The sequence below is a fragment of the Mesoplodon bidens genome, assembly GCF_964165515.1.
Source record: "Mesoplodon bidens genome assembly, chromosome: 2".
Classification (NCBI taxonomy): Eukaryota; Metazoa; Chordata; class Mammalia; order Artiodactyla; family Ziphiidae; genus Mesoplodon; species Mesoplodon bidens.
In genome coordinates, this window is record NC_138177.1 from 76101439 (window position 1) to 76128722 (window position 27284).

General features: G+C 40.1%; 1 protein-coding gene across 2 annotated transcripts in view; it reads left to right on the forward strand.

Annotated features, from left to right (window-relative positions):
• Nucleotides 1–27284, forward strand: part of THEM4 (thioesterase superfamily member 4) — a 46587-nt gene that overhangs the window by 15419 nt on the left and 3884 nt on the right. Inside the window, exons 3-5 of one of the 2 annotated variants that reach the window (XM_081222308.1) lie at nucleotides 12798–12954; nucleotides 13550–13660; nucleotides 26822–26973. In XM_081222308.1, coding sequence (XP_081078434.1) covers nucleotides 12798–12954; nucleotides 13550–13660; nucleotides 26822–26973 — 420 coding nt within the window. The remainder of the gene's footprint in view (nucleotides 1–12797; nucleotides 12955–13549; nucleotides 13661–26821; nucleotides 26974–27284) is intronic. The other variant, XM_081222309.1, reaches the window with a different exon arrangement.

Consider the following 27284-nt stretch of genomic DNA (forward strand, 5'->3'; position numbering starts at 1 on the left):
GTAGGTTCCCTCTATGCCCACTTTCTGGAGAGTTTTTTCATAAATGGGTGTTGAATTTTGTCAAAAGCTTTTTCTGCATCTATTGAGATGATCATATGGTTTTTATTCTTCAGTTTGTTAATATGGTGCATCACATTGATTGATTTGCGTATTTTGAAGAATCCTTGCATCCCTGGGATAAATCCCACTTGATCATGGTGTATGATCCTTTTAATGTGTTGTTGGATTCTGTTCGCTAGTATTTTGTTGAGGATTTTTGCATCTATATTCATCAGTGATATTGGTCTGTAATTTTCTTTTTTTGTAGTATCTTTGTCTGGTTTTGGTATCAGGGTGATGGTGGCCTCATAGAATGAGTTTAGGAGTGTTCCTTCCTCTGCAGTTTTTTGGAAGAGTTTGAGAAGGATTGTTAGCTCTTCTCTAAATCTTTGATAGAATTCATCTGTGAAGCCATCTGGTCCTGGACTTTTGTTTGTTGGAAGATTTTTAATCACAGTTTCATTACTTGTGATTGGTCTGTTCATATTTTCTATTTCTTTCTGGTTCAGTCTTAGAAGGTTATACCTTTCTAAGAATTTGTCCATTAATTCCAGGTTGTCCACTTTATTGGCATAGAGTTGCTTGTAGTAGTCTCTTAGGATGCTTTGTATTTCTGCAGTGTCTGTTGTAACTTCTCCTTTTTCATTTCTAATTTTATTGATTTGAGTCCTCTCCCTCTTTTTCTTGATGAGTCTGGCTAATGGTTTATCAATTTTATTTATCTTCTCAAAGAACCAGCTTTTAGTTTTATTGATCTTTGCTATTGTTTTCTTTGTTTCTATTTCATTTATTTCTGCTCTGATCTTTATGATTTCTTTCCTTCTACTAACTTTGGGTATTGTTTGTTCTTCTTTTTCTAGTTCTTTTAGGTGTAAGATTAGATTGTTTATTTGAGATGTTTGTTGTTTCTTGAGGTAGGATTGTATTGTTACAAACTTTCCTCTTAGAACTGCTTTTGCTGCATCCCATAGGTTTTGGATCGTCATGTTTTCACTGTCATTTGTCTCTAGGTATTTTTGATTTCCTCTTTGATTTCTTCAGTGATCCTTTGGTTATTTAGTAATGTATTGTTTAGCCTCCATGTGTTTGTGTTTTTTTCCCTGTAATTGATTTCTAATCTCGTAGCGTTGTGGTCAGAAAAGATGCTTGATATGATTTCAATTTTCTTAAATTTTATGAGGCTTGATTTGTGACCCAAGATGTGATCTATCCTGGAGAATGTTCCATGCGCACTTGAGAAGAAAGTGTAATCTGCTGTTTTTGGATGGAAGTCCTATAAATATCAATTAACTCTATCTGGTCTTTGTGTCATTTAAAGCTTGTGTTTCCTTATTAATTTTCTATCTGGAAGATCTGTCCATTGATGTAAGTGAGGTGTTGAAGTCCCCCACTATTTTTGTGTTACTGTCGATTTCCTCTTTTAGAGCTGTTAGCAGTTGCCTTATGTATTGAGGTGCTCATATGTTGGGTGCATATATATTTGTAATTGTTATATCATCTTCTTCTATTGGTCCCTTGATCATTATGTAGTATCCTTCCTTGCCTCTTGTAACATTCTTTATTTTAAAGTCTATTTCACCTGATATGAGTATTGCTACTCCAGCTTTCTTTTGATTTCCATTTGCATGGAATATCTTTTTCCATCCCCTCATTTTCAGTCTGTATGGGTCCCTAGGTCTGAAGTGGGTCTCTTATAGACAGCATAAATATGGGTCTTGTTTTTGTATCCATTCAGCCAGCCTGTGTCTTTTGACTGGACCATTTAATCCATTCACATTTAAGGTAATTATCGATATGTATGTTCCTGTTACCATTTTCTTAATTATTTTGGGTTTGTTTTTGTGGGTCCTTTTCTTGTGTTTCCCACTTAGAGAAGTTCCTTTAGCATTTGTTGTAGAGCTGGTTTGGTGGTGCTGAATTCTTTTAGCTTTTGCTTGTCTGTAAAGCTTTTGATTTCTCCAGCGAATCTGAATGAGATCCTTGCCGGGTAGAGTGATTTTGGTTGTCAGTTCTTCCGTTTCATCACTTTAAATATGTCATGCCACTCCCTTCTGGCTTGTAGAGTTTCTGCTGAGAAATCAGCTGTTAACCTTATGGGAGTTCCCTTGCATGTTATTTGTCATTTTTCCCTTGCTGCTTTCAATAATTTTTCTTTGTTTTTAATTTTTGCCAATTTGATTACTATGTGTCTCGGCATGTTTCTCCTTGGGTTTATCCTGTATGGGACTCTCTGCACTTCCTGGACTTGGGTGGCTATTTCCTTTCCCATGTTAGGGAAGTTTTTGACTATAATCTGTTCAAATATTTTCTTGGGTCCTTTCTCTCTCTCTTCTCCTTCTGGGACCCCTATAATGTGAATGTTGTTGCATTTAATGTTGTCCCAGAGGTCTCTTAGGCTGTCTTCATTTCTTTTCATTCTTTTTTCTTTATTCTGTTCTGCAGCAGCGAATTCCACCATTCTGTCTTCCAGGTCACTTATCTGTTCTTCTGCCTCAGTTATTCTGCTATTGATTTCTTCTAGTGTAGTTTTCATTTCAGTTATTGTATTGTTTATCTCTGTTTGTTTGTTCTTTAATTCTTCTCCGTCTTTGTCAAACATTTCTTGCATTTTTTTTTTTTTTTTTGGCGGTACGCGGGCCTCTCACTGTTGTGGCCTCTCCCGTTGCGGAGCACAGGCTCCGGACACGCAGGCTCAGTGGCCATGGCTCACGGGCCCAGCCGCTCTGCGGCATGTGGGATCCTCCCAGACCGGGGCACGAACCCACATCCCCTGCATCAGCAGGTGGACTCTCAACCACTGCGCCACCAGGGAAGCCCTCTTGCATCTTCTTGATCTTTGCCTCCATTCTTTTTCCGAGGTCCTGGATCATCTTCACTATCATTATTCTGAACTCTTTTTCTGGAAGGTTGCCTAGCTCCACTTCATTTATTTGGTTTTCTGGGGTTTTATCTTGTTCCTTCATCTGGTACATAGCCCTCTGCCTTTTCATCTTGTCTATCTTTTTGTGAATGTCAGTGCTTACTTTTTTTTAAGCCAATTATAGAGGTCATTTACAAATTAACCTCAGCAGCATTATCCAAAGAGACACACATACTGAGACATACATATATCTAGACAGACACAACCAGAGATCTGTATAGCTTCATTTTCTAAACTTAGTCATGAATCAGGTATCAAAATATAAAACTCAGTAGTTTATAACTAACAGTTGGAATAAGAGAGAATTTTAAAGGCTTTGTTCCCTGTATTTTCCTCAGATTCAGGACTTAGAGATGGTCTGTATAAGATAATTGTTCCTGAGAGCCCTAGTTTCAAGGCATAGGGAGAGAAAATCAAGTTCTCCTAGTAGGACTTGTTCCTCAGAGTCAGAATTCTGAAGAGATATGTTTCTGTTTTGGGGAGTTTTTTTTCCTTCAAGCTAGCTTTCTCTACTAGTTGGGAATTAAATGGGGGTTGGTTAACCTTCGACTGGCATTGTGTACTTAACTGGCACAATTGAAGGTTCATAATTTTCATAGATACCCCCTTTTCTTTCTTTTTAATGGTTTTGAAAAGTTGGTCTGATATAGTTTCAAGTAATTAATTGTTGGTTTCCTGAAAAAAAGTTACTCTATCATTTCCTCTTTTAGAAGCTTCTAGATACCAATCAAAGTAAGCATTCCTTTCAGTCTGTTTGATCTCATTGCTGGCTTTTTTCTAACTGTGTGTGCAAAAATATTAATTTTGGAATATCAAAAGAACCTCAGGGCTTCCCAGGTGGCGTAGTGGTTGAGGGTCCACCTGCTGATGCAGGGGACACGGGTTCGTGCCCAGGTCCAGGAAGCTCCCACATGCCGTGGAGCGGCTGGGCCCGTGAGCCATGGCCGCTGAACCTGTGCGTCCAGAGCCTGTGCTCAGCAACGGGAGAGGCCACAACAGTGAGAGGCCCGCGTACTGCAAAAAAAAAGAACCCCAGTTTGGTCATTTTAGGTTGAGATCTCCTTTGGTATATTTCCCCAATTAAGTAGGTACTTGCAAATATGAGTTTTGTACATACATAAACCTGCCTGGAGTGTTAGTCAGAGGCTGGCTTTCTGATGCCCCTTGTTTCTGTGTTTGAGAGGCTCTATCTCCCATTTTAAGTTGAATTTGTCAGGGATAAAATTTACTAGTGAAATTGTGTGGTGGGCCAGTGTGCTGCTTGTGAGCTTAGCTCCTCTAGGCATCACCTCAGAGTTGTTTCAGCCCTCTTATATGTCTCAGTTTCTCCCTTCAGTGGTCTAATGCCACTGCCGGTGCTCGGATCACTGAATGGCCAATTCTTATGCATGCCTCTGGATGAGGAAGCCTTTTAATTAATGAGTAGGTTTCCCTATGGGATCACTGCATGGCATTAGGACTCTGCCTCCACCACTCCCGTAAATTTCTGAGTCACCTGAGAAAGCCAGAACAAGCCGGGAGGAGTCTTGTGCCCTTTCCTGGGAGCAAAGCTCTCATGTAATATCTTCACTTTTATCTTGACATTCTGTTAAGGCAGCTGAACTGAGGAAAAGCATCAGATCAGCCTCTTACCTAACCACTCAGTGCAGACCACTCAGTCTCCTACACCTGAGCAAACCCTGGTATCTTTCAACCAGCTCCCCCTCCACAGTATCTTTCACCTGGGTGGGTATTCCCTGGCATCTTTCAACCAAGCCTCCCCCAGTATCTTTCAACTGGGTGGATATTTCCCTGGTATCTTTTAACTAGGGCCCCCACCCTGTATCTTTCAACTGGGAGGAGGCAGGTACCTGCTACTCTGCCAAATAAAACTCAGGATCATCAACCAACATGAGAGACCTGAGAACCAGGAGAGACTTACCCAAATTCATCTGGACTCTCCAAGGAAGCAGATGGGTGCAAGGGGCCTCTGCTGGTACCAAGGCTCCGGTTCCTCGTAGAGTTTAGGCGAAGGAGAGAAGTCCACTCTGGGTCCCTTCGTGGTCGCCATAAAACTGTCAACTTGGAAAAAAAATGCACAACATGAGAGTTGCGAGTTAAGTTTTTTTTTTTTTTTTTTTAATTCCTTTTGGCAATTACTATGGCATAGTAATGTTGCTTTCTGTTGGGTATATATATATATATATATATATATATATATATATATTATATATGTGTATTGTAAATTAATTAATTTATTTATTTATTTTTGACTGTGTTGGGTCTTCATTTCTTTTTTTTTTTTTTTTTTTTTTTTTTTTTTTTTTGTGGTACGTGGGCCTCTCACTGTTGTGGCCTCTCCCGTTGCAGAGCACAGGCTCCGGACGCGCAGGCTCAGCGGCCATGGCTCATGGGCTCCGCTGCTCCGCAGCATGTGGGATCTTCCCGGACCGGGGCACAAACCCGTGTCCCCTGCATCGGCAGGCGGACTCTCAACCACTGCGCCACCAGGGAAGCCCAGGGTCTTCATTTCTGTGTGAGGGCTTTCTCTACTTGCGGCGAGCGGGGGCCACTCTTCATCGCGGTGCGCGGGCCTCTCACTGTCGTGGCCTCTCTTGTTGTGGAGCACAGGCTCCAGACGCGCAGGCTCAGTAGGTGTGTCTCACGGGCCTAGTTGCTCTGTGGCATGTGGGATCTTCCCAGACCAGGGCTCGAACCCGTGTCCCCTGCATTAGCAAGCAGATTCTCAACCACCGCGCCACCAGGGAAGCCCCGCGAGTTAAGTTTTATTTTGGGCAAAATGAGGACTGCAGCCCAGGAGACAGCATTTCAGATTAGCTCTGAAAAACTGCTCCAAAGAGGTAGGGGAGGAAGGTCAGTACATATGTGATTTTGGTGGAGGGGGAATGCATGCAGTTGAGCGAGTCTCTAGTGAAGGTTACTGCTAGTCACAAGGAGCAGACGTCACCGTGAAGGATTTTAGTGCTTTTCTAGATATGAGGAGATACAAGAATTGGGCTCATAAAATTGGCTCCTGAAAATATCTAACTATCTGAAGACCTTTTCTACCAGTTTTTCCCAGAGCACAGGATGTCTCATTTCTGCTCTCCACGCTGAACTCCTTTCAGGGGGTGTCGAAAATCAGCAGCTGCAGCAGCACATGATTTAATCCTTGTAGAGGTAGATGGCAAGTGCCAATGGAAAATACCAATTCATAGTTGACATTTCATAAGGGCAGAGATTTTTGTATGTTTTATTCCCCACTATATCTCCAGTGCTTAGAACAGTACCTGATACATAGTAAGTGCCTTATACATATTTGCAGGATGAAGAAAGATAAGAAGGAGGGGAAGAAACACACACCAGGGAACCTGCTTAAGATGCTCTACTTGTTTTTTTTTTTACCTAAAATCTCTTCCCTCCTGTAGTGAACACTCTAGTGATGAGAGACAAACCACTAAAAACGAAAACAAAGTAGGTCAGATGGTGATACATGTTGTGAAAAAAATAAATGCACTTTAATAACAACAAAAAAAAGGAGATCCCTCATCTAGGAATTGGGAGGAACAGTGGACTGCCTTCTTTTCTGCCCGTTGCTTTCTTTAAAAAAGAAAAAAGAAAAACCAGAAATTTATTAGCACATATACCTCATGTATACCTGGGAGATGCCCAGGGAAAAGTGAGTAACTCCCCGAGGTAGCCTAAGCCACCAGTTTGTTTTTTGTTATTAATTTATTTATTTATTTATTTACTTTTGGCTGCATTGTGTCTTTGTTGCTGCGTGCAGGCTTTCTCTAGTTGCAGGGAGTGGGGCTACGCTTCGTTGCAGTGCATGGGCTTCTCATTGCGGTGGCTTCTCTTGTTGTGGAGTACAGGCTCTAGGCACATGGGCTTCAGTAGTTGTGGCATGCAGGCTCTGTAGCTGTGGCTCACAGGCTCTAGAGCGCAGGCTCAGTAGTTGTGGCTTGCGGGCTTAGTTGCTCCGTGGCATGTGGGATCTTCCCAGACCAGGGCTCAAACCTGTGTCCCCTGCATTGGCAGGTGGATTCTTAACCACTGTGCCACCAGGAAGTCCTAAACCACCAGTTTAAATACCATTTTCAGCTAAAGACAAAAGGAGGGTGTTGAGGGTAGGGGGCGTTGTGAAGAGATTACCAGGAAAAGATGTAAGTTGTTGCCTTCTCCATTGAAAACATTCTCTTGTGATTTAGAGTTGTTCTTCTCTTCCTGGTACTGAGAGGGAGACACCCATACCAATGGAGATTTCCTTTATAAATGTAAATTTTCCTTGCAAAAGGTTAACCTCAGTTGTTTTGGAATAGAAAACGGTTTGGGAGCTACAACTATAGTCTTAACCTTTCTCTGTCTTCTCTTGCTTTCTATTTTAAACCTTACAGCCAGTCATCTGGACTTAATTTGAACCCCTCCAATCATGGAGTACTTGGGATTGGGGTGCTTTTTTCATTTTGGACAGCTCTAACTGTATTGAGCTATAATCTCTCTTGTACTTTCATCCATTCAGTTAGTTCTACCATCTAGGAACACACAGAATAAGTATAATCCTTTCATTTGGTATCGTTTTATATGGATTAGAATACATCAATATATATTGGAATTTAGGAATCAGATCTATGTATCTCACTCCTGTGTACCTGCCAATTCTCATTGCCAGGCCAATCTTCTCTTTTGTTTTCTGGCTTTTTTCCCAGAAGGTATTTCAGTCTCCTTCACATTCCTAGTTGCTTTTCCCAGGACATGTTCCAGTTTCTCAGATCCTTAGTATATGCTTCTCAGAACTAAGATTGAAACTCAAATTATGGTTTTTCCATGCAGAGTAAGACATTAGCACTAAGTAGGGTAGCCACATCACACTGTTGACAGACAGTCAGCTAACACCCTGTGTCTTTCATTTGAATTATTTGTCTCCCCTCTTCTGCACCTATGTGGCTGACTTACTGAGCCTAACTGAAGAACATTATATATATACCTAATATATATACATTCTTCATTTTTAGAGTCAGCCTGTAAAGACCTTTTTGCTTTCTTATTCGCAACGTCCCTTATGTATTAATTCAACAACTATCTGTTGAGTTTCTGTACTGTGCAAAGTGTTGTATTCCTGAAACAAGCCTGAGTACATAGATAGGGTTCCTGACTGCATGAAGCTTATACAGATATTTCTTATTTTACTCATTGTCTTTTAATCATCTAAACATACCTTTAGTAGGTGTTTGGGGATTGTGATCTTTGGAGGGTTTTTTCTTTGTTTTTTTTTCTTTTGGCCACGCCACGCAGCTTGCGGGATCTTAGTTCCGTGACCAGGGATGGAACGCATGCCCCCTGCATTGGGAGCACAGAGCCCTACCCACTGGACCGCCAGGGAACTCCCATGATGTTTTTTTTTTTAATGACCTCAAGTAGGCCCTTAACATTGCCTGACAATCATATTTCATTTTTCCCTCATCTACTCACTCTCCTGCTCTCCTAGATGACTATTTCCTACCTTCTTTTTCTCAAGCCTCACTCTCAGCTGATCTTGCCTCCTGTTTCACAGAAAATAAAAGCAATCAGAAGAGAATTTCCAAGCAACCCCTGCCTCATTTACCCTCTTCCCTGCGTCTGTGCCTGATGTTCTGCTTTTTCCTGTTATGAATGAACTGACCATACTCTTATGAGAGGCCAAGCCATTGGTGCACTGTATTCTATCCCTTTAGCCTACTTAAGGATATCCCTCTCTGCTAGATCTTTCTCATCAGTGTACAGACCTGCCACAACTGGGTTTCTCTCTTCCTGGTCTCTCTTAAACCTCTCCAAGCAGACTCTCACTCCCACCACTCCATCAGACCTACTGTCACCAGTGACCTTCATGTTGCTAACCAATGACCTTGCTCAGCTCTTGGCACAGCTGATAACTCCTTTCTCCTTGAACTTGGCTTCCAGGACACCACAGTCTTCTACTTCACTGGTTCTTCCTTTTTAGTTTCTTTTGCCAGTTCCTCCTTGTCCTCAAACTTAATGTTAGGGTGACCCATGTCTCAATCCTTAGTACTCCTTGCTTCACTAAACTCTGTTGGTAATCTCATTCAGTCACATGGCTTTAGAGGCCGTCCAAAAGCTGACAACTTAACTAATTTCATGGCTGAAATATAGTGATTGGGTTCAAATTCTGGTTCTACAACTTAAAGCTGTGTGACCTTGGGCAAGTTACTTTACCTTTTCTTGCCTCAGTTTCCTCATGGTATTTGTTGAATACTTCAATATTTGCTGAAGAAATGAATGAAACGGGGGCTTCCCTGGTAACGCAGTGGTTGGGAATCTGCCTGCTGGTGCAGGGGACAGGTTCAGTCCCTGGTCCAGGAAGATCCCACATGCCACGGAGCAACTAGGCCCTTACGCCACAACTACCGAAGCTCATGTGCTCTAGGGCCCTCACACCACACTACCGAGCCCACGCATCGCAACTACTGAGGCCATGTGCTGCAACTACTGAAGCCCACGCACCTAGAGCCCATGCTCTGCAACAAGAGAAGCCACCAAAATGAGAAGTCCACACACCTCAACAAAGCGTAACCCCTGCTCACCGCAACTAGAGAAAGCCCGTGCAGCAATGCAGACCCAACACAGCCAGAGAAATGAGTGAAACAAAAATAAAACTACCTTAACCAAGAAAAATGGTAGAGTTCGTAAGTTTCTTTATAGAACCACCAATATAGAGAGAAATAAGAATTAACTCTGTTTTACGAATGAAGGGGAAAATTAGTAATTTTTGTTACTAATTCCATTCTAACTATTTATCATATCACAAAATTAATTGAATGTCCTTAACCCAGGGCAATCTGGCTTCTACTCTAATAACTCTACTGAAATTTCTTCACTTAAGCCCCTAGCGACCTAATTGCCGTATTTTGTGGGCATTGTTCAGCCCTTACTGTGCTGGACCTAACTGTTAATCTCATTCTCCTTGAAATGTTTTATCTCTTGGCTTTCACAAACCTCTGACCAATTTTCCCTTTCTCCTTCTACCCACTCCTTAAATGTCAGTAGTTTCCAGGGTTCAGTTCCCACATGTTTCTGCTCATCCCTTCATCCAACCTAACTATCGTCTCTTGTCGGAAACTTGACCCTCTCAGAAGAGGGAGGAGTTTGAGGTCCTCCTTGCTACCCATACTTGCTTTCAAATTATTATTTCCCCTGCTTCTTAGAAAACCCCCATTCCTTTTGAGGTTTATACCATCTCACTTTTTCCGGCTTTGTCACCCTCAACTTCCTCTTCTTATAGCTGTCATCTACCAACCTTTCCCTATATGTTGAGTATTTCAGCACCTGGTTAACTGTTTTCCTCTCTACCCAACTCTATTCACCATTCTCAGCAACCCACCCTCCACACCATGGCTCCTCAGTTTATTTACCTTCTCATCACCTATGACCTTTCTTTTGCACAGCCCCAGCAGTGCACTCCTGAGGACATCTTGAGCCTTATCATCTTCAGAAAGGTCACAACCTCCAAATCCACACATTTAGACATCCTTTTTCTGACCACAACCTTTTTCCTTCCAGCTTGCTTGTTCAAAGCCCCCACAGAAAAAATTCTTCGGCCTCATTAAGACCTTCAGTTCATTGAGTCCTCTACTTTCTCATTGTCCCCATAGCCATCTTTTAGCTGAACTTCTGTAGTGTACTTATCTAGGAAAACACCGGCCCTGGATGAATCTAAACATCTGCCATCTCTTATTTGCACAGGCCCTCATGTAGCTGAACATAGCTGGAGAAAATCACCCCACCAAGCAGAAAAGTTTGGTGATTGTGATTTTATAGTGTTTCAGTGATCTTCTCACTCATCTTTCTTACACCCCTCCTTTCATCCAGCTAGCAGAGTGATTCAAAATTCAAATCTGATCATGTTACTCCTCTGCTACCTTCAGTGTTATCCCATGTCTTAAAAGATCAGTTCCTCTCAGATTTTAACATGAATATGAAGCACGTGGTAATCTTGTTAAAATGTAGGTTCAGCTTCAGTAGGTCAGGGGTAGAGCCTGATTTTCTGCATTTCTAACAGACTTCCCCACCATCTTTATTTTTCCCATTTTTATGAGGTAACCTCAAGGCTTAGTAATCTAAACCAGAAATTTTGAACTCCTAACTAAAAAATTAGAAGGGTTTGATGCCTATCTTATCCTGAAGTCCCAGAGTGTTAGAGTTGGAACAGATCTTAGAGGTCATTTAGGTTTATCTCCTCACTGTATGGATAAAGTATGGAGAAGGGAGCAAATTCTAGGCCAAAGCTAAGTCATGAAAAATTTCCCAACTTCCAGGACAAGGTTCTTTTCTACTGTACCACGAGACTGATTCTCAATTTTTTTTTTTTTTTTTTTTTTTTTTTTTGCGGTACGCGGGCCTCTCATTGTTGTGGCCTCTCCCGTTGCGGAGCACAGGCTCTGGATGCGCAGGCTCAGCGGCCATGGCTCACGGGCCCAGCCACTTCGCGGCATGTGGGATCTTCCCGGACCGGGGCATGAACCCATGTCCCCTGCATCCGCAGGCGGACTCTCAACCACTGCGCCACCAGGGAAGCCCTGATTCTCAATTTTAAGTTTCTTTGTCTGGCCCTCCAAATCATTCAGTTTCTCAACCACTGCTAGAGCGCATATAGTGTGTGCCTATCTGCCAGTTGTTGAGCACACAAAGTCCAAGAGACAGGATGCCTGCCCCCAGATGCTCAAGTCCTAAATAATATCCTCCCTTGTCCTCCCCACTTCTCCCAGATCTTCTCATCTCATACCCTTTTCCAAGTTTGTAAATGTAAATTTGGTATCAATAAAAGAATCAGCGTTAGACATGGCAAATCATGATGAGCTGTGAAAGAAAGCTAAGAGTTTGGGGAATTAAATCTTAAAATGGGTATGAAAGAACAAACATGCCCTTCCCTCAGCAGTAGCTTTCAGTCTTTATTCTGAAATTACCTACATTTTGACTCACAACCCAGAACACACAACTTGTGCATAGTTGTATAATTGAAAAAACATATCTAAATGAGCACACTAGTACTTATCCAGGATATATGTGAAGCATTCATTTTCTTTTTTTTTTTTTTTTTTTTTTTGCGGTATGCGGGCCTCTCGCTGTTGTGGCCTCTCCCGTTGCGGAGCACAGGCTCCGGACGCGCAGGCTCAGCGGCCATGGCTCACGGGCCCAGCCGCTCCGCGGCATATGGGATCCTCCCAGACCGGGGCACGAACCCGTGTCCCCTGCATCGGCAGGCGGACTCTCAACCACTGCGCCACCAGGGAGGCCCCATTTTCTTTTTAAAGTCTGCCTACAACCCACTAATTTGATTTCATGAACCCTAATGGTTCTAACCCTGTGTTGGAGACTCAGGAGTCATAATCACATTGAATACTGGGCTGACCTGCCTCTGTTTCTGATTCAGTATGATAACGGTCTTCTGCTCAGGCTAAACTCATGTCTGCAAGGAAAACCTCTCTACTGTTACATTACTCACTTTCTTTAAATCTCATTTAAATTACACTTATTCTAAGAAGGATTTCTGTCTATACCTTACTATTTTATTCCATATACCCTTTGTATTTATGTACTATATTTCCTGATTGCCATGTGTTAGTACTATGTTTTGATTTCATTTATTTTTACTATGTTCCCAGTTAGACTGATTCCACTGGAGCAAAGATCCTGTATTCTGTTTCTTTGGGACCCTCCCAGCCCCTTCAGTTTTGCACCTGGTTGGCATTTTAATCAATCATCCACTGACCTGTGATTCTTGCAGGGTACAGATATTTGTCTCTGTCATGGTGTTTTTCTCATACCTGTTTCTCATGTGCCCATCCACTTCATTTGCTTACAGACTCAAAGCTTGTGAAAGATCAACTGTCACAGGCCCAGCTCTTCACCAGAGGCTATGAGGATGGCCTGGGCTTTGAATATGTGATGTTCTATAATGATGATGAGAAAAGGACAGTTTGCTTGTTTCAAGGAGGTCCTTATCTGCAAGGGGTACCTGGGTAAGAATGATAGCCTAGAAATGTGGATCTAAGAGGTTGTTATCTTATAGTATCACCCTGTATCCATGGACTACAGTGAAGACATTAAAGTGGTAATGTAGATTTATATTTATTGACATGGATAGATGTTTACTGTAAATTATTAAATGACAAAAGTATAGGACATAGGGCAAAAGAGTATAATTTTAGAGAGTATCCTTAACATGTTAATATTGGTTTGTCACTAGATAGCCTTATAATTTTTAATTTGTTTTTCTTTTTCTTCTGTTTATCTTCATTTCCTAAATTTTTAAACAATGATGTGTATAGTTAGTTTAATAAAAGCATAATATAAATTTTCTAAATTGGATTTTAGCTTTTTGCTTGCTTGTGACCTGGTTATCATTAGGTTCTGGCTTTGTTACAAATACTACAGTGTTATGCTATGAACAAAATCAAGGTGAGAACATGGATATAATTTGACATTCAGTACATGGAACATGAATTAAGTGGAACTTTCAGAAGTAGATTATATGGGAGGCTTGGATAATTTTTCTCTCTTGAGGGGCTGTTTTCAGAACTTGTGAACACATTTCTCTTTTCCTCTTGTAACTAGATTCCTTCATGGAGGTGCCATTGCAACAATGATTGATGCTACTGTTGGTATGTGTGCAGCTATACCTGGGGGAATTGTCATGACTGCCAATCTCAACATCAGTTTTAAAAGGTAAAGTCATGGGTATCCTTTACTTCTCAGATGTCATAAGTCAGGTTCCCCAGCAGCAGACCCTGAGAAAAGGATTTCTATGCAAGAAAGGAAGTACTCCCAGAGGAAACTAGCTAGGGTGTAGGAGAAGAAGGACAGGGAACGGGAAGAAGCCACCCAAGGTTAGGTGCTCAGTCCTGCAAAGGGTAGCTTCAGCCTGATCATGTAAGGAACTCTGGAGTGAAATGTGTGCCTCAGTATTTTCCCTACCTCAGGCAAGGGAGCTGGAGTCCTCATATTCTCCCACACGTTCGTCATAGGATAAGGGCTATCCTGGGGACTGTAAATTCCCAGGTACTTCTTGCTCACTGTGTTTGAGCAAAGCAGGCTCTAAGAAAAACATCCAAAAAACAAAGGTGAAAAAATGATTGAAGGGGATCTGAGTGAAGCACCAACATCCACTACATAACAAAACATAAGTTTTACATAACTTCACACAAAGAAGTAAAAGGGCAGCAAGAAAAGTTTGGTATCCGTCAAAAACAAAGCTCAGCATGAGCTTATTTAATTCTTCAATTATGCAGCTATATCTCTACAGTCAAATAGTATGGATACTGGCATAGGCACAGAGAAAGAGAGCAATAGGGCAGAACAGAGTTTAAGAACAGAGTTCAATAGAGATCTCCAAATGAGGTTCTGTGGGTTATTATTTCACACAGTAGGAAGCATGTAGGAACATCTCCATTTTATACCCCAGAGAGTTGTATGGCTTATGTGTCAGTCATCAGGGAGCCGTGCTTCATAGATTATGGGTTTACTTATTGAATACTTTAAGTAATACTTAGCCAGGCATATCCTACTCAGGGCATTCTATAGAAAAGGACTCTTCCCCCTAGCAAATATCATTAGTTTATTTCAGGGGTCATCACAGCTTTTTCTATGAATGTTTTATGCTTTGCAGGCCATACAGTTTCTGGCACAGCTAGTCAACTCTGCCACTGTAGCACAAAAGCAGCCACAGACAATATATAAATAAATGGGTATAGCTGTGTTCCAGTAAAATTTTATTTACAAAACAGGCAGCTGGCCAGTGAAACATAGTTTGCCAACTCCTGGTCTATTTACCTGCAGGCCCAGTGAGAAAAAATTAGACAGGGTCACTTGCCTCCTTTTTTTCCCCAGAAGTGTTTCTCTTTGCTCCCCACCACACACACACACACACACACACACACACACACACACACAGAGTGAATAAATTAGAGGCCAGCTGCTTTAACTTCCTCCTCCCCAGCTGCCAATATTAGTAACTTCAAAATAAAAGTGACTTAAGATAGAAATTTATCATGTGAAAGAAATCTAGTATGACAGCTCCCTGGTTCCCAGAGATGCAGGCTCTTTGTAGCTCATCTTTTTACAGTCCAGAGTGGCAGCAAGAGCCATCATCACGCGTCCTACACAGCAGGATTGAGGAAAGGCGGAAGAGCTGTCTTCTCTCTTTCAAAGAGACTTCCTGGAAGTACTACACAACACACCTATTTAATCTCATTAGCATTAAGGGAGATTGGGAAAGTGGTCCGTTAACTGCTATCACTATCACCTCAAATAAATTCATTGTCAGCAACTAACACAACCACAGACATATTAATAAATCCATGCTTATAAATAATACAACAAATTATTTTAAATACTAAAGCATTAATTAAAAACATAATCAGATTTAACTAACTCAGTAAAGAAAATAACAAGCCTAGTATGGTAGTTTTTTCTAAGCAAAATTATCTCAGTGATTACAAAACTTATTATTTCAGCTACACTTAGCCTATTAAAATTTTTTCATTCTGGGTTTGATTAATTTCTTCAGGCTGTCAATACCTATATTTTCCTGAGGTTAGAATAACTCATTCTTATAAACTCCCCAGGCTTATGGCAATTGTGTCAGACTGTAAAGAAACCAACTCATATCAGCGAAATTTGTAGGTTCTAATCCGTCAACCTGGTGATTCTTGATGTGACAGGATTTTGCCTTTGAAGATGATTGGAACATGAGCCTGAATTCATGAGGCTGAGCTCCTCTTGGAGTTGAGGATTCCTTGCTGTGTCAGGGGGACTTTCCAAATCTACACCTGTCCTTACAACCTAGTACTTCCCCTTATTTAGTATCTAAGTCTGCTTGTCTTACTCATATTTACTCTGCCTTGATTTACTGATTACCTACAATTAAATGCATCTCATTTAGTTGGCAGAGGTAACATCTCTCAGGAGATAGGACAAGTGTCTATGTAGTTTTCTTTCAGGGGTATTCAACTGGGCAAGACATTCACCTTCTTTCTAGCTGGTTCTTTTCTGTAATCAGTCCTTTCTGTTAGAGGAATAATTCTTGCATTTTGTTAAGGGAATAATTCTTGCATTTTCCAGAATTGTTTGGCTTCCTCACAGTTCTCTGCCTGTTGGTGTGGAGGAGGGGATTATTGGGGGTTCTTATGGAGATTATGCAGGACTTTGAACCCCCAAATGGCATACATCCATGGATGTAAATCCACTGAATGTGCATAAATATTCTTTTCACCTGTCAGCTCGCCTGCACCTCACACACTTTTGGGGAACATAAGAGGTAACAGTCCTGATGCAGATGCTCAGGGCTGTACAAGTCTTTGCCTTGTTCATGCAGACTCTCAAGCCTTTTTGACTAACACATGAAAGACTCCTTGATGAACATAGGTATCCTCTACATACCTCTACCCACACTTTACAGCTAAGAAAACTATTGGTTTGCTTATGCCATGGTGTGTGTAAGCATAATTCTTTGAATACAGCCTCCCCAAACCTTACCTGTACACACCCCTTACTCTGTGTCTACCATTTCCTACTTCTACAGAGTAAAATACATATAAGACAAATACATACTTCATAGAAGAAACACTTACTTGTCAACACTCTTCTCTATGTGTAAACTGCTTAAAAAATTAAACGTATCCTATCATAGTCATCCTTGAATTATAGCTATGGTTTTATACTCCTTGAGCTAGCTTTTCCTTTTTTTGAGAATCATTAGGAACTTTCCATAATGTAGTTAGCTATAATTATAACCCTCTTTTCTATGCTTATGTTACATTTGGCCGATAGAAGTCTCTTTAGACTGACTCCTTGTGCTAGCTTTTAAGTATTCTTGTCTCCTGAGAGACAGTATAATCACTAGTTAAGAGGACAGACATTGGAACAGGTTCAAATGCCCATTTTGCCCCTTATTAGCTGTGTGACCTTCAACAAATTACTTAACCTCTCTGTGCTTCAATGTCCTCATCTTTAAAAAGAGGATAATAATACCTACCTCATAGGGTCATTGTGAGCAATAAATGAATTAACCCATGCAAAGCATCTAGGACAGATCTGGCCCCATAACAAGTATTCAGTAAGTGTTAGCTGCTTGTTATTTTTATCATTAACATTGTTGTTATTATCATTACTTTTACTTCTAACAACAATAAGGTACATCTGTGCCAAGACACAGAATAGCTAGTCTACAAAGATCCCTGATTCCTTTTAATGGAGAATAGTGCTAAAGACCAGAAAAATATTAGATTGTTCCACATGTATTCTCATGGTGGGCAGGATGACCTTGCTGCTAGGCTATTACAGTGTCAGAGCTGGAAAGTTATTAATGTTTAATAAGGTCATGAGTTCACTCTGATACTTTAGATTTAACATCTTTCATGCCTTATATTTTTTAAATATTTTTTAAATTTCTAGCTGTAGTTAAAAAAAGGCATAACATAAAATTTACTGTCCTAACCTTTTTTAAATGTACAGTTCAGTAGTATTAAGTATATTTACACTGTTGTGAAACAGATCTCCAGAACTTTTTCATCTTGCAAAACTATAACTCTATACCCATTAAACAATAACTTCCCATATTCCCCTTCCCTCAGCCCCTGACAACCATAATTCTACTTTCTGTTTCTGTGAATCTGACTACTGTTGTTACATCATATAAGTGGAATCATACAGTATTTGTCTTTTTATGACTGGCTTATTTCACATAGCATAATGTCTTCAAGATTCATCCATGTTGTAGCATATAACAGGATATCCTTCCTTTGTAAGGCTGAATAATATTCCATTGTATGTATATACCACATTTTGTTTATTCTTTCATCCGTTGATGGATATTTGGGTTCCTACCACCTCTTGGCTATTGTGAATAATGCTATAATGAACGTGGGTGTGCAAATATCTCTATGAGGTCTTGCTTTCAGTTCTTTTGGATGTATACCCAGAGTGGGATTGCTAGATTACATGGTAATTCTATTTTTAATTTTTTGAGGAACCACTATACTGTTTTCCATAGCTGCTGCACCACTTTACAGTCCCACCAGCGATGCATAAGGGTTCCAATTTCTCCACGTCTTCACCAACACTTGTTATTTGGGTTTTGTTTTGTTTTTTAACAGTAGCCATCCTAATGGATGTGAGGTGATAGCTCACTGTGCTTTGATTTGCATTTTTCGAATGATTAGTGACACTGAGCATCTTTTCATATGCTTGTTGGCCATTTGTATATCATCTTTGGAGAAATGTCTATTCAAGTCCTTCACTTGAAGGAGCATTTTTTGTGTGTGTGGTACACGGGCCTCTCACTGTTGTGGCCTCTCCCGTTGCAGAGCACAGGCTCCGGATGCACAGGCTCCATGGCCACGGCTCACGGGCCCAGCTGCTCCGCGGCATGTGGGATCTTCCCGGACCGGGGCACGAACCCGTGTCCCCTGCATCGACAGGCGGACTTTCAACCACTGTGCCACCAGGGAAGCCCTGAAGGAGCATTTTTTAAATCAGGTTTTTGTGAGTTTTTTGTTGTTAAATTGTAGGAGTTCTTTATGTATTCTGGATATTAACCCCTTATCAGATATATGATTTGCAACCGACTTTTTAAGTTGCATTTTTACTCTGTTGATTGTGTCCTTTGATGCACAGAAGTTTTTAAGTTTGATGTAGTTCCATTTGTCTATTTTTTTATTTTGTTGTCTGTACCTTTGGTGTCATATCCAAGAAATCATTGCCAAACCCAATGTCATGAAGCTTTTCCCCAATGGAGGTCTGCAGTCCATTTCACATTATTTTTTGTATATGGTTTAAGGTAAGGGTCCAACATCATTCTTTTACATGTGGATATCCAGTTTTCCCAGCACCACTTTTGAACAGACTGTCCTTTCCCCATTGAGTGCTATTGGTCACTTGTAGAAAATCATTTGACCATATATGAGAGGGTTTATTTCTAGGCTGTCTGTTCTATTCCATTAATCTATATGTCTGTCTTTATGCCAGTACCACACTGTCTTGATTATTGTAGTTTTGTAATATGTTTGGAAATCAAGATGTGTGGGACTTCCAACTTTTTTCTTCTTTTTCAAGATTGCTTTGGCTATTCAAGGTCCCTTGAGATTCATGTGAATTTTAGGATGGATTTTTCTATTTCTACAAAAAATGCCATTGGGATTTTGATAGGGATTGCACTTAATCTGTAGATCGCTTTGGGTAGTATTAACATCTTAAAAATATTGAGTCTTCTAATCAGTGAACATGGGATGTCTTTCCATTTATTTGTGTCTTTAATTTCTTTTAGCAGTGTTTTGTAGTTTTCAGTGTACAAGTCTTTTGCCTCCTTGGTTAAGTTTATTCCTCAGTATTTTATTCTTTTTTTTTTTTTTTTTTTTTTTTTTTTTTTTTTTTTCTTTTTGCGGTATGCGGGCCTCTCACTCTTGTGGCCTCTCCCGTTGCGGAGCACAGGCTCCGGACGCGCAGGCCCAGCGGCCATGGCTCACGGGCCCAGCCGCTCCGCGGCATATGGGATCCTCCCAGACCGGGGCACGAACCCGTATCCCCTGCATCGGCAGGCGGACTCTCAACCACTGCGCCACCAGGGAGGCCCAAGTATTTTATTCTTATTGATGCTATTTTTAATGAAACTGTTTTCTCAATTTCCTTGTTAGATTATTCATGGTTAGTGTATAAAAATGCAACTGATTTTTGTGTGTTGATTTTATATCCTGCAACATTGCTGAATTTATTCATTAATTCTAACAGTTTTTTTGTGGAATCTTTGGGGTTTTCTACAGATAAGACCATTTCATCTGTGAACAGAGATAAGTTACTTCTTCCTTTCTGATTTGTATGCCTTTTATTTCTTTTTCTTGCCTAACTACTCTGGCTAGGACTTCCAGTACTTTGTTGAATAGAAATGGCAAGAGTAGGAGTCCTTGTCTTGTTCCTGATCTTAGAGGAAAAGTTTCAGTCTCTCAGCCATTGTGTATGATGTCAGCTGTAGGCTTTTCATATATGGCCTTTATGATGTTGAGGTAGTTTTCTCATATTCCTAGTTGTGCCTTAGATTTTTAACCCCTCACCCAGACTGTTATTGTACCTCTTTCTCTTATATAACCCTATGTCTCATCAACCACCTCTCTGTATCACTTGAGTGAAGCAAATTAATGTTAGAATAAATTCGTCAAAATCTACCCAAAAGCAAAATGTGATTTTGATAGCAGTAATGTTGACTTTAAAGATTTTTTTAAAATAAATTTATCTATTTATTTTTGGTTGCATTGGGTCTTTGTTGTCTAGTTGCAGCGAGCAGAGGCCACTGTTCATTGCAGCATGCAGGCTTCTCATTGCAGTGGCTTCCCTTGTTGCAGAGCACAGGCTCTAGGCATGTGGGCTTCAGTAGTTGTGGCATGTGGGCTCAGTAGTTGTGGCTCGTGGGCTCTAGAGCTCAGGCTCAGTAGTTGTGGCACACGGGCTTAGTTGCCCCATGGCATGTGAGATCTTCCCACTACTAGGGCTCGAACCCGTGTCCCCTGCATTGGCAGGTGGATTCTTAACCACTGTGCCACCAGGGAAGTCCCAACTTCAAAGATTAATTTGGGAGAAATTGTCATCCTTGCATGTAGTCAATATTTTATATTATTTATGACTAAAAATTAGATTCTAGAAATGGCTTTCTTAACGTGATAAATAATATATTTTAAATTATGTTTTTAATATTTTTCCTTGTTTCACAATTTTTAAAATATTTTTCTATGTTCAAATAAAGGTGAAGAATGCAGTACAACCTCCCTTCTCAACAAAATAGGGGGTTCATTTGACAACAAGCTCAGCAGAGTATTTCGATTACAGTTTAGCTCAACTTGTGTTTGTATATTGAGCACATGCTACTTGCCAGGTCCTATCCCTAGTCCTTGTCTCATCCAACAAACTATTCACATAAATCAGTTACTTAGCTATTCATTTGTTACCCACAATTGGAAAACTTACTGAAAACAAGTTTTACCTGAAGTCACATAGATAGAGAGAATATAGCCGGGATTAGAACTCATGTCTTCTGACTCTAAGTCTGGTTCTCTTCACTACAATGCACAACCTCCATTCTCTTCTATTAATTGATGATTAAAGACCAGAATAAAACATTAGATTATTAGATTGTATAAGTAGTCTAGAACTTTATCAGACCCTATATTTTTGTATAGGGTTGTTAGATTCATAATAATAATAGTAATAATAATAAAAACATGTTTAATCAATTTTTGGCCCTCCAGGATGCCAGAGACAACCACTGGGATTAAAATTTAATTGAAGATAATTTAAAGTGTCAATCATCAGGTGTCTTAATTTACCTTCCTTCTTCTAAGAAGCAAAACTGCTTCTTAATCATCCCCAATACTTTCCAGCCCCCTGATCCAAATGTCACACTTGATTTATTCCTTGTGCTTAGCACATTTAGATAAGTAGGCAAAGAAGCTCATGATTAGTGGTAGCTAGCCAGCTGAAAGTATCAATTATCTCAACATTTCTATAACCCATTCATGTCATATTGGTTGGGAAGGTCTGGATTAGACTTCTTCATGCAACAGGGCAGACAAGAAATTCTGAAGGACATTCCTTGTTCAGAACAACTAGATCCTGTGCCAAATGTGTAAGGAAATAAACCACCATAAGTGAGAACCAGCAGAAATGATAAATAATGGACTTGGACCCTCAGGGGCTTAAGATATCACAATAATTAGATACACAGTATAAAAGAACTATGTATGAGATGTTTAAAGAAATAAAAGATGAAATCACAAAAAGAGAAAGAAACTATAAAAATTAACAGATTTGCCACAGAACCTAAAACTTTTAGAAATGAACATGTAATTGTTTAAAAACAGAAGCACCTCAGTAGATAGGTTAAAGGGCTATTTAAACACAGCTGAAAGTGAACAGAAATATGGAGCTAAAGAAATTGACCTGAATTCAGCACAGAGAGAAAAAGAGGTGAAAAACAAGAGAGGTTAAGCTAAGAGGACAAATGAAAAGTCCTAATGTGCTATAGTTGGAGTCCTAGAGGAAGACAGTAGAATGAATGGAAGATATCTAGTATTTGAAGAGATTATGAGTAAGCATATTCTAGAACTAAAGAAAGTCATGAGCCACAGATACAGAAAGTACAACATATAACAAACAAGATAAATAAAAATAAATCTGTATCTTGAGATATTATAGAGAAATTACAGATACTAAAGGCAAAGAGATCTTAAAAGTAGTCAGAGATAAAAGACAGGGTACCCATAACAGAATAGTCTTGTCTCTTAGAAGCAGTATACTTCTTATCAGCAACAGTGGAAGTGAGAAGATAATAAAATATCTTCAGGGTGCTAAAAGAAACATGTAACTTAGAATCATGCTCTCAGCAAAACTAGTTCAAAAATAAGCAAAATAAACACATTTTTATTTAAACAAAAATGGGAAAAGAGCAGAACAATACCTAGGGAACTTCTAAGGGATATACTTCAGAAAGAAGGAGAGTAATGCCACTAGGCAGGAGGATGAAAGAAAGAATGATAAACAACTACATCAGTAAATATGTTGATAACATAAATCTCAACAAAGTCTATATGTAAATAGTAATGGCTATATTCTGGGGTTTTTAAAAGGACAGCTAAAATACTGGACAAAAATAGTATGTAGTTTGGGGAGGAGGTGAACATAATTAATCTTTGTATTTTTCAGTGGGGAGGGTGATTAAAATAATAAAAAATGAGTGCATATAATTAAAGCCTAACCAGTAGAAGAGTAAAAACCAAATAACTAACTAAATAAATAGAAAATTTTAATTTTTAGAAATGCAAGAAAGAGGGGAAAAAAGCATCATTATAGTCAAATAGAACACCAAAATAAGATGGTAGAAATAGCTCTTAATAAATCACTAATTACACTAACTATAAATGGACCAAACCATCAGTTCAAAGAAAGGGACTATAAAATTGAGTTTTAAAATACAAAAAGCTATAAACTGTTTATATGGGACATATCTAAAACATGACACAGAAAACGGAAGAAAAAAATATGCCAGGCAAAAGCTAGTCAAAAGAAAGTGGAATATCAGGAAAAAATAATAAATTGCCAAAAAAGTAATATTGGGGAGAGAAAAGACTACTTCATAGTAATGAGATTCAATTCAGCAGCACATAGTGACAATTCTAATTCAGTATGTACATAATAAAATAACTTCAAGGTATATAAACAAAATTAGTAGATTCATAGGAAGAAATTAATCTATTTTCATAGTGGGAGATTCCAGCACACTCAATTATTGATCAAGCAGACCAAAAAATAAAAATAAAAAACAGAAAATTAGAAAAAAAAATTTAAACACCACAAGATAACAAGTATGAGTTATTGAACATATGTAGACCCCTATATTTAGTAATTAGAGAAAAATACATTTTCTTTTCAAGCATTCATGGAACATTTGCAAAAACTGGTCATAGATTGGTCCATAGATCAAATCTCAATACATAATAAAGAATCAAAATTTCATAGACCAAGTTCCCTCCACATTAAACTAGGAGTAAAAAATAAGGACTTTAAAAAAAATTGTAGTAAATTAGTTGGGGTAGCACTAGGTACTATTACAAACCCTACATTTTACCTACTTAAATCAATAGACTTTTTTTGTTTACATACAGTCTTGTGTGTCAAGGTTAGTAAAGGACTCACCCCTGAAATGATTCAAAGACCTGGGCTTCTTCTTGGGTGTGGCTTCTCTATCCTCTTAGGGCTTCAATGTCTTTTTTTTTTTTTTTTTTTTTTCTTTGCGGTACACGGGCCTCTCACCACTGTGGCCTTTCCCGCCATGGAGCACAGGCTCCTCGCACCACTGTGGCCTTTCCCGCCACGGAGCACAGGCTCCAGATGTGCAGGCTCAGTGGCCGTGGCCCACGGGCCCAGCCGCTCCGCGGCACATGGGATCCTCCCGGACCGAGGCACGAACCCGCATCCCCCGCATCAGCAAGCGGAGTCCCAACCACTGCGCCACCAGGGAAGCCCCCTTCAATGTCTTTATTATTCAACTATTCAGGCTTTCTAATCCTTTTCTGTCAATTTTGATAATTTTTCTTTTTGCATACTTTCCCATTTCATCTAAGTTTTGAAATTTATTGACATGAAGTTATTCACAGTGTTCTCAATTTTTCTTACCTCAGTTAAGTATGTAGTTATGTCCTTTTTGGTCCCAATTGTATTTATTTATGCTCACTCTCATTTTTCTTGATCTATTTTGCCAGAGATTATTAGCCTTTTCGAAGAGCCACCATTTAGCTTTTTAAGCCTCTCTGTTATATATGTATGTTTTCTCTTTTATTTTTTTTTTTTTTTTTTTTTTTTTTTTTTTTTTTTTTTTTTTTTTGCTGTACGCGGGCCTCTCACTGCTGTGGCCTCTCCCGTTGCGGAGCACAGGCTCCGGACACACAGGCTCCGCGGCCATGGCTCGCGGGCCCAGCCGCTCCGCGGCACGTGGGATCCTCCGGGATAGGGGCACGAACCCGTGTCCCCTGCATCGGCAGGCGGACTCTAAACCACTGCGCCACCAGGGAAGCCCCTCTCTTTTATTTTTAAAATTTGTTTATCTCTATTATCTTTTTTTTTTGCCTTTAACACAAGTCTAAGTAAGTTGTCTAACAAAACTGGATAAGTGAAATGATCTGAAGCCTGCTTTCTATGCCAATCAGACTTACCTATGCCTAAATATTAGTTGCATTTAGAAAATTATACTCTATAAACAGTTATTATATTATTTTGTATTTCTCCTTTCTCTTTCTCTTATTAATCAAGGAATTTTTCATTGTAAGGGATAGATCTCTTTTTTTTTAATGTATCGGTGGTGGTGGTAATGTTTTTAATATTTATTTGTTTATTTATTTGTTTGTTTATTTTTAATTTTTTTTTTTGTTTGTGGTATGCAGGCCTCTCACTGTTGTGGCCTCTCCCGTTGTGGAGCACAGGCTCCGGACGCACAGGCTCAGCGACCATGGCTCACGGGCCTAGCCGCTCCGCAGCATGTGGGATCTTCCCGGACCAGGGCACGAACCCGTGTCCCCTGCATCAGCAGGCGGACTCTCAACCACTGTGCCACCAGGGGAGCCCTTTAATATTTATTTTATTTATTTATTTATTTTATTTTTGGCTGCATCGGGTCTTAGTTGCGGCACGTGGGATCTTTCTTGCGGCATGTAGGATCTTTCATTGCAGCACACGGGCTCTCTAGTTGAGGCGCATGGGCTCAGTAGTTGTGGCACGCAGATTTAGTTGCCCCGCAGCATGTGGGATCTTAGTTCCCCAACCAGGGATCGAACCTGTGTCCCCTGTGTTGGAAGGCAGATTATTAACCACTGGACCACCAGGGAAATCTCAGAGATAGATCTCTTAATTCACAATAGCTTAAGGAAAAACGGAACATATTGGCTTACATGGTTGAGAAGACAGTTATGGCTGGGTGCAGGTATTCAATGATGCCATTAGGAATCTGTGCCTGTGTCTCAGCCACACTTTTCCTTTAGGTCTTCTTCATCCTTGTGTAGCCTTTCCCAATGTAGTGCCACAGCTACCAGGCAGGCTTGTATCTTGCAAGCCTAGCAACTCCAGCAGAAAAAGAACCCAGCCCCAAGGGCTCCAGCGCAAGCTCCAGGATTGACAGTTTCAACCCATGCCCACCTGCACAACCAGTGACTGGGGGGGCGGGGGGTGCAGAGGGCATGGTGGGTAAGAATCAGCTGTCAACTCTAGTTAACCTACATGGGCTGAAAATTGAGGTGATTCTCCAAAGAAAGGGGAATGTAGGTGTGTGAATGAGAGAGTGTGGTGAGGGGTAGGACAGATGGATAAATGAAAGACGCAATGTTAGTAGGAAAGGGAGATGCTGAGCAGGCAAGTACACCTAATGTTCCCCGGGTCTTAGTAAATCCTGGATTGGCAAAGCTCAGTTGTTCCATCGAGAAGTTCAGGAAAATCTACTGGGAGCAAAAACTGGACAGAGGGGTAATCAGAGTGTTAATTTCCTTTCCACATGGAGTAGTTCCTTCACCCACATGATGGTACTATAGGAACATAAAACACATCTCCCTACTCTACATTATGTTTCTACCAACTAAAATTATACCTTTAAAGAGATACCTTTTTCATTATAGTACTATATCTCTAAGATTCCCAGAGGTGACTGTAACCACTAGATACATATAGCTATATAAATTTAAATATGAATTAATAGAAATTAAATAAATGTAAAGATTCAGTTTCTCATTCACAATAACCACATTCTGAGTGCTCAGTAGCCATCTGTGACTACCATATTGGACAACTCAGCTGTGGAACATTTCTGTCATCACAAAGTTCTGTTGGACAGCACTGAATTATCACATTAAGCTGTTACCAGGAGTTTATTATTCAGCGTCTTTCTAGTGACAGTTACTCTAAAGGGGATTGAGTGAGAAATTTCAATTATGACAGAGAAAATGAGAGAAGCTGACTGGGACCATCCCATGGTCCTATTTTCATTTATTTAAAGGATTTCAGCTCCCTTCAAATGGGGCAGCCTCTGCCATCGCAGAGCTGGAATCATCTGGTGATTTCTTTGAACCTAACCCACGACAGCAGTCTCTGGACCGGGTGCCTAGGAGCCGCCTGAGAGCAATGGTGCTTGGGAGGAAGGGGGTGTGAGCGACTGGTGGTGTCAGCCCCTTTTAGCAGCATTTTATCTAAAACAGCACCCACTAATACCAGGTATCATAAATTTCCACCCCTGTCATGCACTTGATCATCTCTCAATGCTACATAAAGCTGATAAAAGCTGGATTTTTTCTTTTTTTTTTTCTGCAGACCTATCCCCCTCTGTTCTGTTGTTGTGATAAATAGCCAACTTGATAAAATTGAGGGGAGGAAATTGTTTCTTTCTTGTAATGTTCGAAGTGTTGATGAGAAGATCCTGTACTCAGAGGCAACAAGTAAGAAGCTGCCACTTTCTATTTTAGGTTTGGTTTAATTTATTTTGTTTTTTTTTTTGTTTCAGGGGGTTTTCGTTTTGTTTTGGTTTGGTTTTATAACCCATACATGCCAAGAAATTCTTAATTCCCTGCATGTAAAGAACAAGTTAAAGGTATTCTTACTCATTGCTGGTAGAGAGCTGGTATATCTCTCAAAATTATAGTCATGTACCTTTTGACCCATTTTCAGGATTTTACCCCATAGGTATACTACCATGTGTGCAACATTACAATGTGTAAGGTTGCTCTAGGGTTCCAGTAATTGTGCTACTCATGCAATGTTATTTGGACTAGCAAAA